Raw genomic sequence first — 11,295 nt, forward strand, 5'->3', positions numbered from 1 at the left:
TCTCTGCGCATCCAGAGGACGGTGCACGGGGAAAGCAGGAAGTACCTCTGGGGACATGCCCACCGCTATAGAGCCTTAGGTGTCACACTGGGTGACCACTTTGGGGCAGAGCCCACCTCTTACCCCTACACACCTTCCCTCTTCCAGGAGGCCTCAGACCTGAGGACCCAGAGATGAGGTAGAAGCAATCTGTACAAAACATAAAGCACCTTTGTTCTAGAACCTTCGGGTGGGGGTAGGGAGGTGGAGGAGGCAGGTGTGAAGCCTTGGAATTCAAGCAGCTGCTGCCCTGCTCCGCCCAGGCTCAGGGCTCTGAGAACACCAGTTAGATTCATTTTCCCAGCCCAGGTCGGAGGGTGGGGATGCAGGTCTGACGACTTAGGTCATTTGTCTATAGCTGCGGTGGGGGCTGAATAGCACCGGCAGGGAGAACTTGGAAACTAGAGGCCATCCACCCCAGACTGGGAAGAAACAAGCTACAGGCATCCCCAGTGACAATTCTAGTTCACCCTTTCTGGGATGTCATCCTCCCCAACAGGCCCTGGTCTGACCCAGCGGCGTCTCCTAGTGGTCAGACCTGGAAACACAGCAGCCACTACCCAGCTTCCAGGAGCCACATTCCAAGATCTCACATTTATTACAAAGGAGCAGAGACAAACTGTGTGCGCGTCCCTCCGCCGCCTTTTCCAGCTCCGGCCCCTCCCCAATAGCCAGGTGCAGCTATTTTGGTGGGTCCCAAGGTTAACAGCGCCGGATGATGGGTGGTTCCTTAGGGCTGGACGCTGCGTCCTCTCGGCTCCGGCTCCTCTAGGCATTTGGAGGGGGACGGTCCGGCAGAGATTTCACTTTAAGTCTTAAATCTGGGTGGGAGGCAGCCAAACCTCAAGAGAGGTCAGAGGTAGAGTGAGGGTAGTGCGGGGGGTGGTGGAGCTGGCCTGGAGTTTAGAAAGCCAAGGAAAACATTTGTAAAAATCAGAACTCTTGCTCAGATGCCGCCTCACTGGCAGTAAGACGCCGGTCTCCCGCAGCACGCTCCTCACCCACCTGGAGGGCACCACCAACTGCATGCTTCCGTCCCCTGGGCCCCGCGGGTCACCTGATGGGTGCCGCCCCTGTGGGTTGGCGGGCAATGGCTTCCTTGGGGGTGGGGGTTTAGTGGGCCCCTGAGACTGAGAGAGAAGACCAGTTCGTCATGATTTCCACCCTCAATGGAGGGTTCTAGGAGCAGTGCTAGTGGGCACCTTCGTCTCCAAACAAACCTGTCACTACCAAAGGTGCTATTGGGGTACATGTCCTCAGGCATAGAGGGAGCCATCTTGCCATTGCCACCATGGCTCTAGGCAGGAGAGGCAATGCTCTCTGCTTTCCACTCACTGTTACCTTTGGGTGCCTCACCACAGGGTCGGCGGGCAGGGGGCGAGTGGGGGGATTGGGTCGGTCAGCCAGCTCAGCCTGAACAAAGAGAGGAGTGGTGGCTTTGAAAGCACAGTCCCAGGGGGTGAGCATGCAGAGGCTCCCCAGGGTCAACATGCAAAGTCAGCCAGGGGCTCAATGGAACAAGGGAGCATGCGTGGGGGGGGGGGCCTTGGGTGCTTGCCAATAGACAGGAGCCTCGGGGAAGGAAGGTGTGGATCAATCATAGTCCCTAGATGGCTGTAGTCCCATTATTGACCACCAGGTGGTAGTAGAGACCATGTCAGGATGCTCACCCTCGGCTGCTTCTGGGACTTTGAAGGATGAGGGGGCACCCTGGTCTCCTAATGAAGAACACCACTGAGGGGAAGCAGGGATGAGAACTGGGATTGGGCACCTCGCCTCCCATGTGTCCTGAGCCAGGGCAAGGCCCAGCCCAGATTTACCTGGAGTTTCTTGGGCACAGGGTTAGGTGGCAGCGGCCTGGAGGGAGGCACCGGAAAGATGATTGCACTAGCTTGCTGAGATGACAGGTGGAGCAGACAGGCAGAGTGGGCAGGAGACAGACAGATGTGAGCAGAAAGGGGTTAGTGTTGAGACGAGGACAGCAGAGCCCAGAGGCAGTGGGAAGTTACTCAGCTACATGCAGGGGGTGACATGTAATGACGGGGACATGCAGGCTGACTTCATGCACACCCTCCTGCCACGAGAGGGCTCAGCTCTGGCCCTCGGCACTTGGCACCCTTTACCCATGATGTCCTGGGCCTTGTCAGATCTCAGCACACTGAAGGTCCTTTTGCACACCACCCCTTTATCCCATGGCACTGGCCACCGATGGGTATGGGCAGAACCACCTCTCAAAGCTACCAATTTGGCCAGCTGAAAGAGCTCAGCAGAGCCTCCTGGGGGTGACTGGCCTGGCCGCTCTTGCTGCACTCGTTTCTCTGCCTGCTCCTCGGACTGACTGAGCACTCCAAAGCTTTTGTGAGTCTTGAACCTTTAGTGCCACCTCTAGGCCCAAAGTAGGTACCAAGTAATGTAGACTCTTTGCTCTGCCATTCAGGGCTTACCTTAGTGCCTGGCATCTGTTGTGCCCTCTGTGGAGGTCCTGGCCTTTCGGGAGGATTTGGTTGGGCTGCCCTAAGTATAAAGAAAACCAAAGAGAGGGGACTGGAGAGATGGCTCAGTGGTTAAGAGCATTGATTGCTCTTCCAAAGGTCCTGAGTTCAATTCCCAGCAACCACATGGTGGCTCACAACCATCTGTAATGAGGTCTGGAACCCTCTTCTGGCCTGCAGGCATGCAAGCAGACATAATAAATAAATAATAAATATTAAAAAAAAGAAAACCAAAGAGAGAATGGGACTGGCCTCCCACCTGCTGGTCAGGGAGAAGTTAACCCTTTAGCCCTTGGAGGGCAGCTGTGTGTGGTTTAGGCCAGGGCTGTGGTTAAACAGCCTGAAGAAGGCCACCTTTCCCCTACTTTGGGGTCTGCAATGAGGTGGCCCTAGTACCCAGAGGTCTAAGGGACACATGTGGAAATGGTAGGTACCTGTATAGGAGTGGTGGTCAGGAAATCCAGGGACTGGGAGTTTGGGATTTAGAAGTAGGGGTAAGGACTGCATGGCTTGGGCCATTAGAAGCAGGGGCTTCGGAACTGTCCTTAAACGAAGGAAATAACAGCAGGAAAAGGATGTTCATACCTATATTGGCAGCCGGATCCCTTGAGCTGGCAGAGTCGCTGATGCAGGCGGGCACGGTGCCAGTAGCTGGCACCAAGAAGGACCAGAACCAACAACAACAGGAGGCTGAGGAGCAGGCCCGTGGTCAGGGAGCTAGTGGCTATGGAAAGAGGTTGACACAGGCTGAGTGTGGCTAAGAGTTCTCTACCTAGAGAGGAGCAGGGACAGGCAGTAGATGAAGTACTCGGAGACAGAGGTGGCTTCCGGGAGGGCCAGGAGTCAAGGAGCTGGAAGTGAAGGGGTCAGGAAGAGGACTAAAGAGAAAGGTAACTGGTGGAGCCATTTCACCCTCCCCGCCTGGGGCCCATCTCCAGCTACCTTTGAGCGGAGCCAGGCAGTCAGGAGGTGCCCAGCCCTCCTCACAGTGGCAGTTCCTGCTGCTGTCACAGACCTAGAGGTTCAAAGCAAGCAATGACAGCATCTGGGAGATGGGACCATTGCCCCATTTCTCACTTTCCATCTCAAGACAGGATTTCTCTATGTATCCCTGGCTGTCCTAGAACTCATTCTGTAGACCAGGCTAGCCTCAAATTTAGAGATCTGCCTGCCTCTGCCTCCCAAGAGCTGGGACTAAAGGCATGCGCCAGCACCAGCAGTCCTATCTAGCTTCCCGAGAGCTCAGGCTTCTCAGACTGACAGGAATGCTGTGGGTAGTGGGTAGACAGTCCTGGAGAGCGGAAGTCTTTGCCTGCCAGGGGAAAAGACCTTTAGTGTGTGGTCACTAGTTAGCAGCTTTCCTACCCATTTCATGCCCTCCAGGACATGGGTGCCATTGTTACGTCCACTGCAATGAGGAAACACTCCAGGAAGGTTAATGGTATGCCCCCAGGAAGTGGCAAAGACTGGGATGTCTGCTTCCTTAGCCCTTTTTCCCTCAGCAGGCTCCCTTCCCCTTTTGTCTCCTCCACACCAGCTCACCCCGTGACCATGGCATTTGCTGCGACATTCCTGTGCTCCCAGGAGATCCACGGACTGGCACCGATGGTCGATGCACACCTGCTCCACAGAGAGAAGAGCAGAGCTCTGCAAGGGCCCGCAGGCTCTGCTGGGCCTGCAAGACTGTGAGACTATTCCAGATGTGAGACAGAATGGGAAACAAGACCGCCGGAGTTGAAGCAAGTCTGACCTCTCTGAAGCCCGTGCCTGTTCCAGCTGGTGGGGCAAAGCCTGGGCACACAGCTTGCTCTATTTCAGATGTCCCTTCCCACCTGGTCTCAACCACCCAGACCACTCACCAGGCCAGGGCCACAGACAGTGCCAGGTAGAGCCAGGAGGGGCTGAGCCACATCATTGCCCAGGTCCAGGTGCGCCCAGCTGCAGTTCAGCTGCACCCCGTTGGCTTCCAGGACCTCTGAGAGCAGATCTTGGACCAAGCCCCGCAGAGGCTGGCTCCTTCCCCACTGGCACTGTAGCTGTCCGCAGATGGCATCTCTAGGGTAGGCAGAAAGACAAGCAGGGTTGGCAGAAGCAGCACCAAGGTCCCCACAAACTCGGGAGCTTGTTTTCTCCACTTACCTAGGCGTGCAGGGCACGTAGCTGCCATTGGGGCTGCGCCCACAGCTCCCAAAGGCATCACCCCGAGTATTGGCTGTTTGGAGGCAAAGTGGTGTGGCAGGCTGGGCCCCAGGTCCCCAAAGTGACTGGCACTGCTGGGAATAGGAGGCACAGAGCCCGTGCATACACACAGCCTGTCCACTAGCACAAGGCTCACCGTCCCCCAGTCTGAGGTCAGGGGGGCACTGGGAACTATCTCCTGGGCAGAACTCAGGCAAATCACAGTCGTCTCTGCGAGGGCGGCACTGCCGGTCAGCTGGCTGCAGCTGTAGAGGGTGGTAAACAAAGTAGATGCTGGGCAAATTCAGCCAGGAGCTCACCTGGCAGGGGAGTTGTGGGTGGCTAGTCTCGGGCCTATTCCCACCTTGCAGTCTTGACAACAGGGTCCATCAGATGCACACTGTGCTCCTGGCCTCAGCTGGCAGGTGAAGTGGTCACAGCAAGGGTCAGTGCATTCCTGCAGGCAAGGGGACAGAGAGAGGCTCAAGACCTCCCAGCCTCCCAGAAAGCAAATCCAGGAGTCAACACCACCAGTAAATGAGGACCAAAGAAGACAGTAAGGTCTCTGAGTCAGAAAGCCACTCAGGAGACTTAGAAAGGGCTGGACAATCAGAACGAGGGCACAGATAGGAGTGGGCAAGGCTTTGGGGTCAGGGGCTCACATCTGGGAAGCCACAGTCACACTGCTCGCCGGGGTCCACAAACATATTTCCACACAGAGGGGACATAGGGGCCAGGTTAGGCAGACGTTCAAAGAGGCAGCTGCCCATCCCATCGAGGAGGGCTTTGTCCAGGGCCTGTCGGCTGCAGTTGCTGAAGTTTAAACCTGGTAGGAAACTGGGGAGAGTGGCAAGGAGGGTGAGGCTGGGAGCTCTCCTCTCTTGCCTCACCCTCACGCATCCCAATCCATCCCACCCCCAGCTACTCACTCTGTGGAGGCCTCCATGATGCAGCTCTTGGCTGGGGCTGGACCTGGACAGGGACAACTGCTCCCAGGTGAATCATGGTCTAGACCCAGGCTGTGGCCCAACTCATGGGCAATCGAGGAGGCAACTCCTAAGATGCTTGTGGAGTGATCCTATCATTGGGGACGGAGATAGCCCCAGGTCTAACCCCAGCCTGGACTTAACACAATGGACAGCCGACTCTGACTCCCATTCTCTCCTCACCCGCTTTCCTGTATACTGTCTTCCTCCTTAATTGCTTCTAAAGTAGGCCATTACAGGCCTGGGTGACAGAAATCTTAAGTGCTAGTTCAACTCTGTCCTATGTCCCCCTCCCCCACTGAATAGCCCCTGGTTGTCGCCTCTGCCTTTGGGCCTCAGGTTCCCCCTGGAAATGCGAAGGTGTCATAAATAACAACTCTGTGTTCCCTGACAAAGGCCACATGGTGGGCTCTGTCCTCTTTCTGCAGTTTTGGGACTGGAGATGAGGGACCTGTGGTTAGCTTACCATATTGACACCGCCTGAGAAATCGGGGGAACAGATGGAGTTCTGAATAGCCATGCCCACCATGGGCCCAGAGAAGGAAGTACCACTGTGGACAGAGGTGAAAGGTCAGAGTCTAAAGCTGTTGTCAGAGCGCGGGAGGCATCGAAGCAATCTGGATAGCACCAGGTCCCAGCAGCTGAACTTGGGGCCCTTACGTCACCAGCTGGGCACTGTCGTGGGGCAGTCGAGGCAGCAGGTCTGTCCGGCGCCAGTGGAGGAAGTTGTCCAGCAGGACAGCCGGGTTGGAGCTCATCTCTATCAAGTCCCGCTGGCTCCAGGCCTCCAGGCCCACAAGTGCTACCCGGACATTCAAGGGCTGGAAGAACTGAAATAGCCAAGGCTCAGGAGGAGGCCGGGCCTACAGCAAGGGAGCTGAAGCTCCTCCCCAACCCATACTCACTGTGTCTAACAGCAGGGCCACTTCTAGTGTTCGGTTCAGCAGCTGTTGGAAGTCAGGGTACCTTCTGACCTGGGGTCAAGAGAGGTCACCTTGAAATGTGGTGGACAGGTGGGTTCAGGGAGAGCAGGAGAGGACTATGGTATCAGGACACTCACCTCTGAATTATCAGCCACAATCACCAGCTCAACAATCTTGGTCTCTGTTACAACATCCCGCTTAAGCTGTGGATAAGAAGTGGGGCATGTCAGGCAAACCCCCCTCAGGGCCAGGGCTCAGGCTGGGCAAGCTGTGTCCATGCCCACTCTGAGTAGTCAGAGGATGAAGACCTCATGGGAAGCGTGAGAGGCCAGAGACCTGCCCATGGGGGCCAGAAAAAGATGGAGCTGGCAACAGGGCTCCACTTTTCCCATTCCAACCCACTGCTTCTGGTTTTTTGCGACGGTGTCTTTTATAGCCCAGGCTGGCAGTGAACTCACTGTCCTGCCTCCACTTCCCAAAACCTGCTGGGTAGTTGTGTACCACCAAACCTAGCTTCTATCAATGTTTGAAAACACCGACTAAAGCCGGGTGTAATGGTGCACTTTAATCCCAGCACTTGGGAGGCAGAGGCAGGTGGATCGCTGTGAGTTCAAAGCCAGCCTGGTCTATAATGTGAGTTCCCAATCAACCAGAGCTACACAGTGGGACCTTGTCTCAAGCAAGCAAGCAAGCAAACAAACAAACAAACAAACAAACGCAACTGAATGTAGCTGACCCAGCCAAATCTGCTATTCAGGCCCAGTCCTAAGCACTAGACATATATAACAATTGACCTTAATTTTCACACTGTACTGTAATCTCCACCTTTGTAAATTAGGAAATTGTCTTTGTATTGCTTTTTAGCTGGAAGTTTCTACTCAAGCGAATGCTCTCTGCCATGGGCCTAGAAATAGGGGAGGTATTTGAGATGAACCCTGCTTCTGAATCCTCCATATACTGTTTACTAGTGAATGGCCTCAGGCGAGTTATCTAACACTGTTTCTTCATTTGAAAACAGAGTTCTTGTCAGCATCTGCCTTTTCAGGCTGCCATGAAGAGCCAATGAGGAAGGAGCCTTGTCACTGCGCTGTCAGTTACTGTACTTGCTGTCACTGCACTGACAGTCATTGCACTGGCTGTCAGTCACTGCGCTGGCTGTCAGTCACTGCACTGGCTGTCGTCACTGCGCTGGCTGTCACTGCACTGGCTGTCAGTCACTGCGCTGGCTGTCGTCACTGCACTGGCTGTCGTCACTGCACTGGGTGTCAGTCACCACTCTGGCTGTCAGTCACTGCACTGGCTGTCACTGCACTGGCTGCCACTGTATTGGCTGTTGTCACTGCACTGGCTGCCACTGCACTGGCTGTCACTGCACTGGCTATTGTCACTGCACTGGCTGTCGTCTCTGTGCTGTCAGTCACTGCACTGGCTGTCACTGCGCTGGCTGTCACTGCGCTGGCTGAGCCAGCCCCTGCTGCTTCCATGCCTCTCACCCTATGAATGTGGCGCTGTCCAGCCTGAGTGGGCAGAAACGCATGCCAACTTGGGGCACAGGTGTGGCCTGGCAGGAGGAGGTCTTGGATCCGAGAAACAATGAGAGGACCCTGAAGGTCTCCAGGTCCCAGCTCCAGTGTATAGCTTCTCTCTGGGGACAGGACCACCAACCCCCTAAGGAAAAAGACAGGGAATCAGAGGGCATTTCGGGTCCCTGTCCATGTATCATCTACCCTGGTAGCGAACCATCCTCGGTACCTGATCCCGGAGCAGCTGCAGAGGGAGACCCATGAGCCAGGGTGGCCCTGCACGCCTCCTCGGTAGCAACAGTTTGCCTACAGTAGGGAAGCCACATTAGTAGCACCAGCTCACAGGGAAGACCAGAGAATCCTGGAGCCCAGCTTGCTAGCGGTGGATCCTCCCACTTCCTCCAGGGCTCCCACCCTCCCGTCATCCTTCCCTCCTTTGCCAAGGCCAGAAACAGCATGAGAGGGCCTGACTCACCAGATTGTGCCCCTCACTGACCACCCGAGTGCCATCAGGTTGGTACCACACCAGAGTGGGGCGGCCAGGGACTAGATCTCTGTGACAAAAAGAAGGCAGGACCTGTGAGGCCACTTCATAGGCTACTGAGGTGGCAAGGCTATGTGAGGGGCCAGGCAATGCCACCGAACTCCTCAGTTCCTCGGAGGCCACAGACTTTAAAGGTTGGGCTGCTGTCTCCTCCAGCCTTTCTGTGTCTAATGTTTTTTTGAGATATATGTCTGTATGAACTCAGGCAAGTTCATTTAAATCCTCTGGGCTTTAACTCCTTCCTGGGTTAAATAAGGATCACTCCATAAGAGTTATCTACCCTGTGGGACTGTTGAGAAGGAGTCCAGGAGGGTAGGTACTTCGTGCGTGGTGCAGATAAATGTATGCAAACTATTTCCTTGTGATTATTTATGTCTGCCTTCTTACCTATTCTGTAGAAGCTCCAGGACATGGGTCTCACCGTCCAGCTCCACTGTGACCCTCAGGGCCTCAGGCAGACCAGTCTGTGGACACCAGAGGCATGTCACCTCCCTAGTCCTGCCCACAACTCCTACCCTTTATAACCTGAAAAGCTCATGCTCTCAGGAGAGTACCAATGATTAGGTCACTGGTTGGGGGATCCCAAGGGAGGGACCAGGAAGCCCTGCCTGGACTGGGGCATTGTTCTAGGGGCTAGTGTGGGGAGGTCAAGGAAGGCATCTGGGCCACCCCTTCTCGGCTTCCTGCCCAGAGAGGAAGCATCATGAAGGACCCGGCACAGGCCCCAGCCCTTCCTCTGACTCAGCTGCAGAATGTGTGTCTGTCTGTCTGTCTGTCTGTCTGTCTGTCCCTTTCTGAACCTCTCCCTGAGCAAACAAGCAGCGTGCGATGAAAGGAGGTTCAGTGTCACTGTCCCAGCACACATGGGTGGGCTGACAGGACGGAGGCAGACACATGAAAGCAGAAAGACCAGGGGCTGAGGGAAAGCCACTGGACCCGGCTCGACCTGCTATACGGTCTCTTCACTGGCTGTTTAGCCAAACTTTTGGCCTCAAGATAATAACTACTAACACTGTGAAGTGTGAGAACGTATCAGCAGGGCAGGACTCACCTGAAGCATTTCTGCTAGGCTAACTGGGGGGCTGTCCTGACCGACCTGCCTCTCCAAGGATCCACTCAGGGCCCTCTCTGGTTTGGCTTGCTGCTCCTCAGTGCCTCCTGCGGGGGCCGAGAAGATTGCTGAGGGAATTCTCCCCGAGGCTGGGGTGCCTGGTGTCCCCAGACCTATCGACTCTCACACAGCAAGGCCTAGCAGTGACTTTAGGGCTCCTGCACTGCATGCTGGCACTTAAGGAAGGATCCTGGAAATCCCAACTGGCCAATTTCATCCCTAAGTCCCTAAAGAAAGTTCAGCTTATCCAGCCTCTCTGGCCAATCCCAGGTTCTCGCACGGACCCTCCCTGTTCCCATCCCTTCTCAATCACACCCTCCACCCAATCAGGAATGCGCTTTTTTAGGACTCGGAGAAGCCTTGTGGCCTGGTGCCCACTTGCCCTTCCTTTCCCTCACGGATGAGATGCTGGGAACGCCCATCTCTGGGTGAGCAGTGCAAACACTCCGACCTCCCTAACAGCCTTGATGCCCAGTCAGGCGCACCCGTTCCCAACAGCCTCCGCTTCCTCCGCCAGCAACCCCAACAATGGCCCTCTCCCCTCCGGACACTCCACCCCCGCCTACCCTCTCGGCCCCCAGCCCAAGACAGCAGCGGGAAGTGAAAGTTCCAAGGAGGAGTTGGTGTCCCAGCCTCTTTCCTGGCTGGTGTTCCCTCCCTGTGCTCCTCCGGGGCCCCTCCCGCTCCTCCAGGCTCCTGGTGGCCACCGCACCAGGGTGAGCGATGTTGGCCGCCCAGATGTGGAATGAACAACTGGAAATAATCCTTTTCACTAAAAGCCCACCAGCCATGCCTGTTCCGGGCACTGCACAGAGTGGAACTGTCAGCTAGGCCCTAGAGAGACGAAGACGTCAGTCCTGAGAAGTGACACTTTCCAGGATTCTTAGGGGCGCTGGGCAGGCCCCTCAATTCAATGCGGAACCTGAAAGTGTCTGCCGGGATCACGCAGGACTTCTGGATAGGGGACGCCAGCATCCTCCTCCCTTCACCATTCCCTCGCCGAATCACCAGCCCTAGGCCTTGGTCAGCAAACCAGACAGGCTGCACCCTAGTTAAGCTCGGGCTGACCGCAGCATCCCAGTGCCTCCGGGTTCCCTTGTACCTCTTCCCAGTCACCTCCTCGACCCACTCCCGCCTGGGAACTCACCTATATTTGGGAGCGGCGGGGAAGGCCGAGGGCTGCCCGCACCCAGGAGTCCCAGGGCCCAGAGCAGCGCCAGCCGCATAGCCGCGGAGCTCCGGGTCGGGCAAAGGCAGCAGGTGCGGGGCCAAGCGCGGTGGAGCAGCGGGGTCGGACACCAGCTCGGCGCGGCGCAGCCACCAGGCCCCGCCCCGCCCCGTCTTCGGCCCCCCGAAGCCCCGCCCCTGCCGCCCAGCGCAGCCTCTTTCCGGCGGCTCCCGGGGTCGGTGTGGAGGCGGCGGGGAGCGCGCCTTTCCCCTCTGTTCGCTGCGGTCCGGCCTCGGGTCTGTGGCCCGGCTTGGTGAGGGTCGTGCAAGCC

At 56.4% G+C, this 11,295-nt stretch overlaps 1 protein-coding gene across 2 annotated transcripts; it reads right to left on the bottom strand.

The window, feature by feature from the left end:
* Positions 1–614: 614 nt before the first annotated feature.
* Positions 615–11,119, bottom strand: Adam15 (ADAM metallopeptidase domain 15). Of its 2 annotated transcripts, XM_038311677.1 has the most exons (22): positions 10,944–11,119; positions 9,737–9,843; positions 9,073–9,149; positions 8,617–8,695; positions 8,371–8,447; positions 8,112–8,286; positions 6,756–6,821; positions 6,601–6,669; positions 6,356–6,525; positions 6,162–6,246; positions 5,639–5,787; positions 5,372–5,546; positions 5,074–5,166; positions 4,671–4,975; positions 4,391–4,586; positions 4,074–4,151; positions 3,474–3,546; positions 3,117–3,255; positions 2,484–2,553; positions 1,860–1,934; positions 1,045–1,169; positions 615–935 (listed from the first exon to the last, which is right to left on the bottom strand). In XM_038311677.1, exons 1-22 carry the CDS (start codon positions 11,020–11,022, stop codon positions 893–895), a joined length of 2,505 nt encoding a protein of 834 aa, XP_038167605.1. In that variant the 5' UTR covers positions 11,023–11,119; the 3' UTR covers positions 615–892. The 2 variants fall into 2 exon arrangements, with proteins under 2 accessions (XP_038167605.1, XP_038167606.1); XM_038311678.1 differs by lacking the exon at positions 1,860–1,934.
* Positions 11,120–11,295: the final 176 nt, after the last annotated feature.

The sequence above is a fragment of the Arvicola amphibius genome, chromosome 14 (assembly GCF_903992535.2).
Source record: "Arvicola amphibius chromosome 14, mArvAmp1.2, whole genome shotgun sequence".
Classification (NCBI taxonomy): domain Eukaryota; kingdom Metazoa; phylum Chordata; class Mammalia; order Rodentia; family Cricetidae; genus Arvicola; species Arvicola amphibius.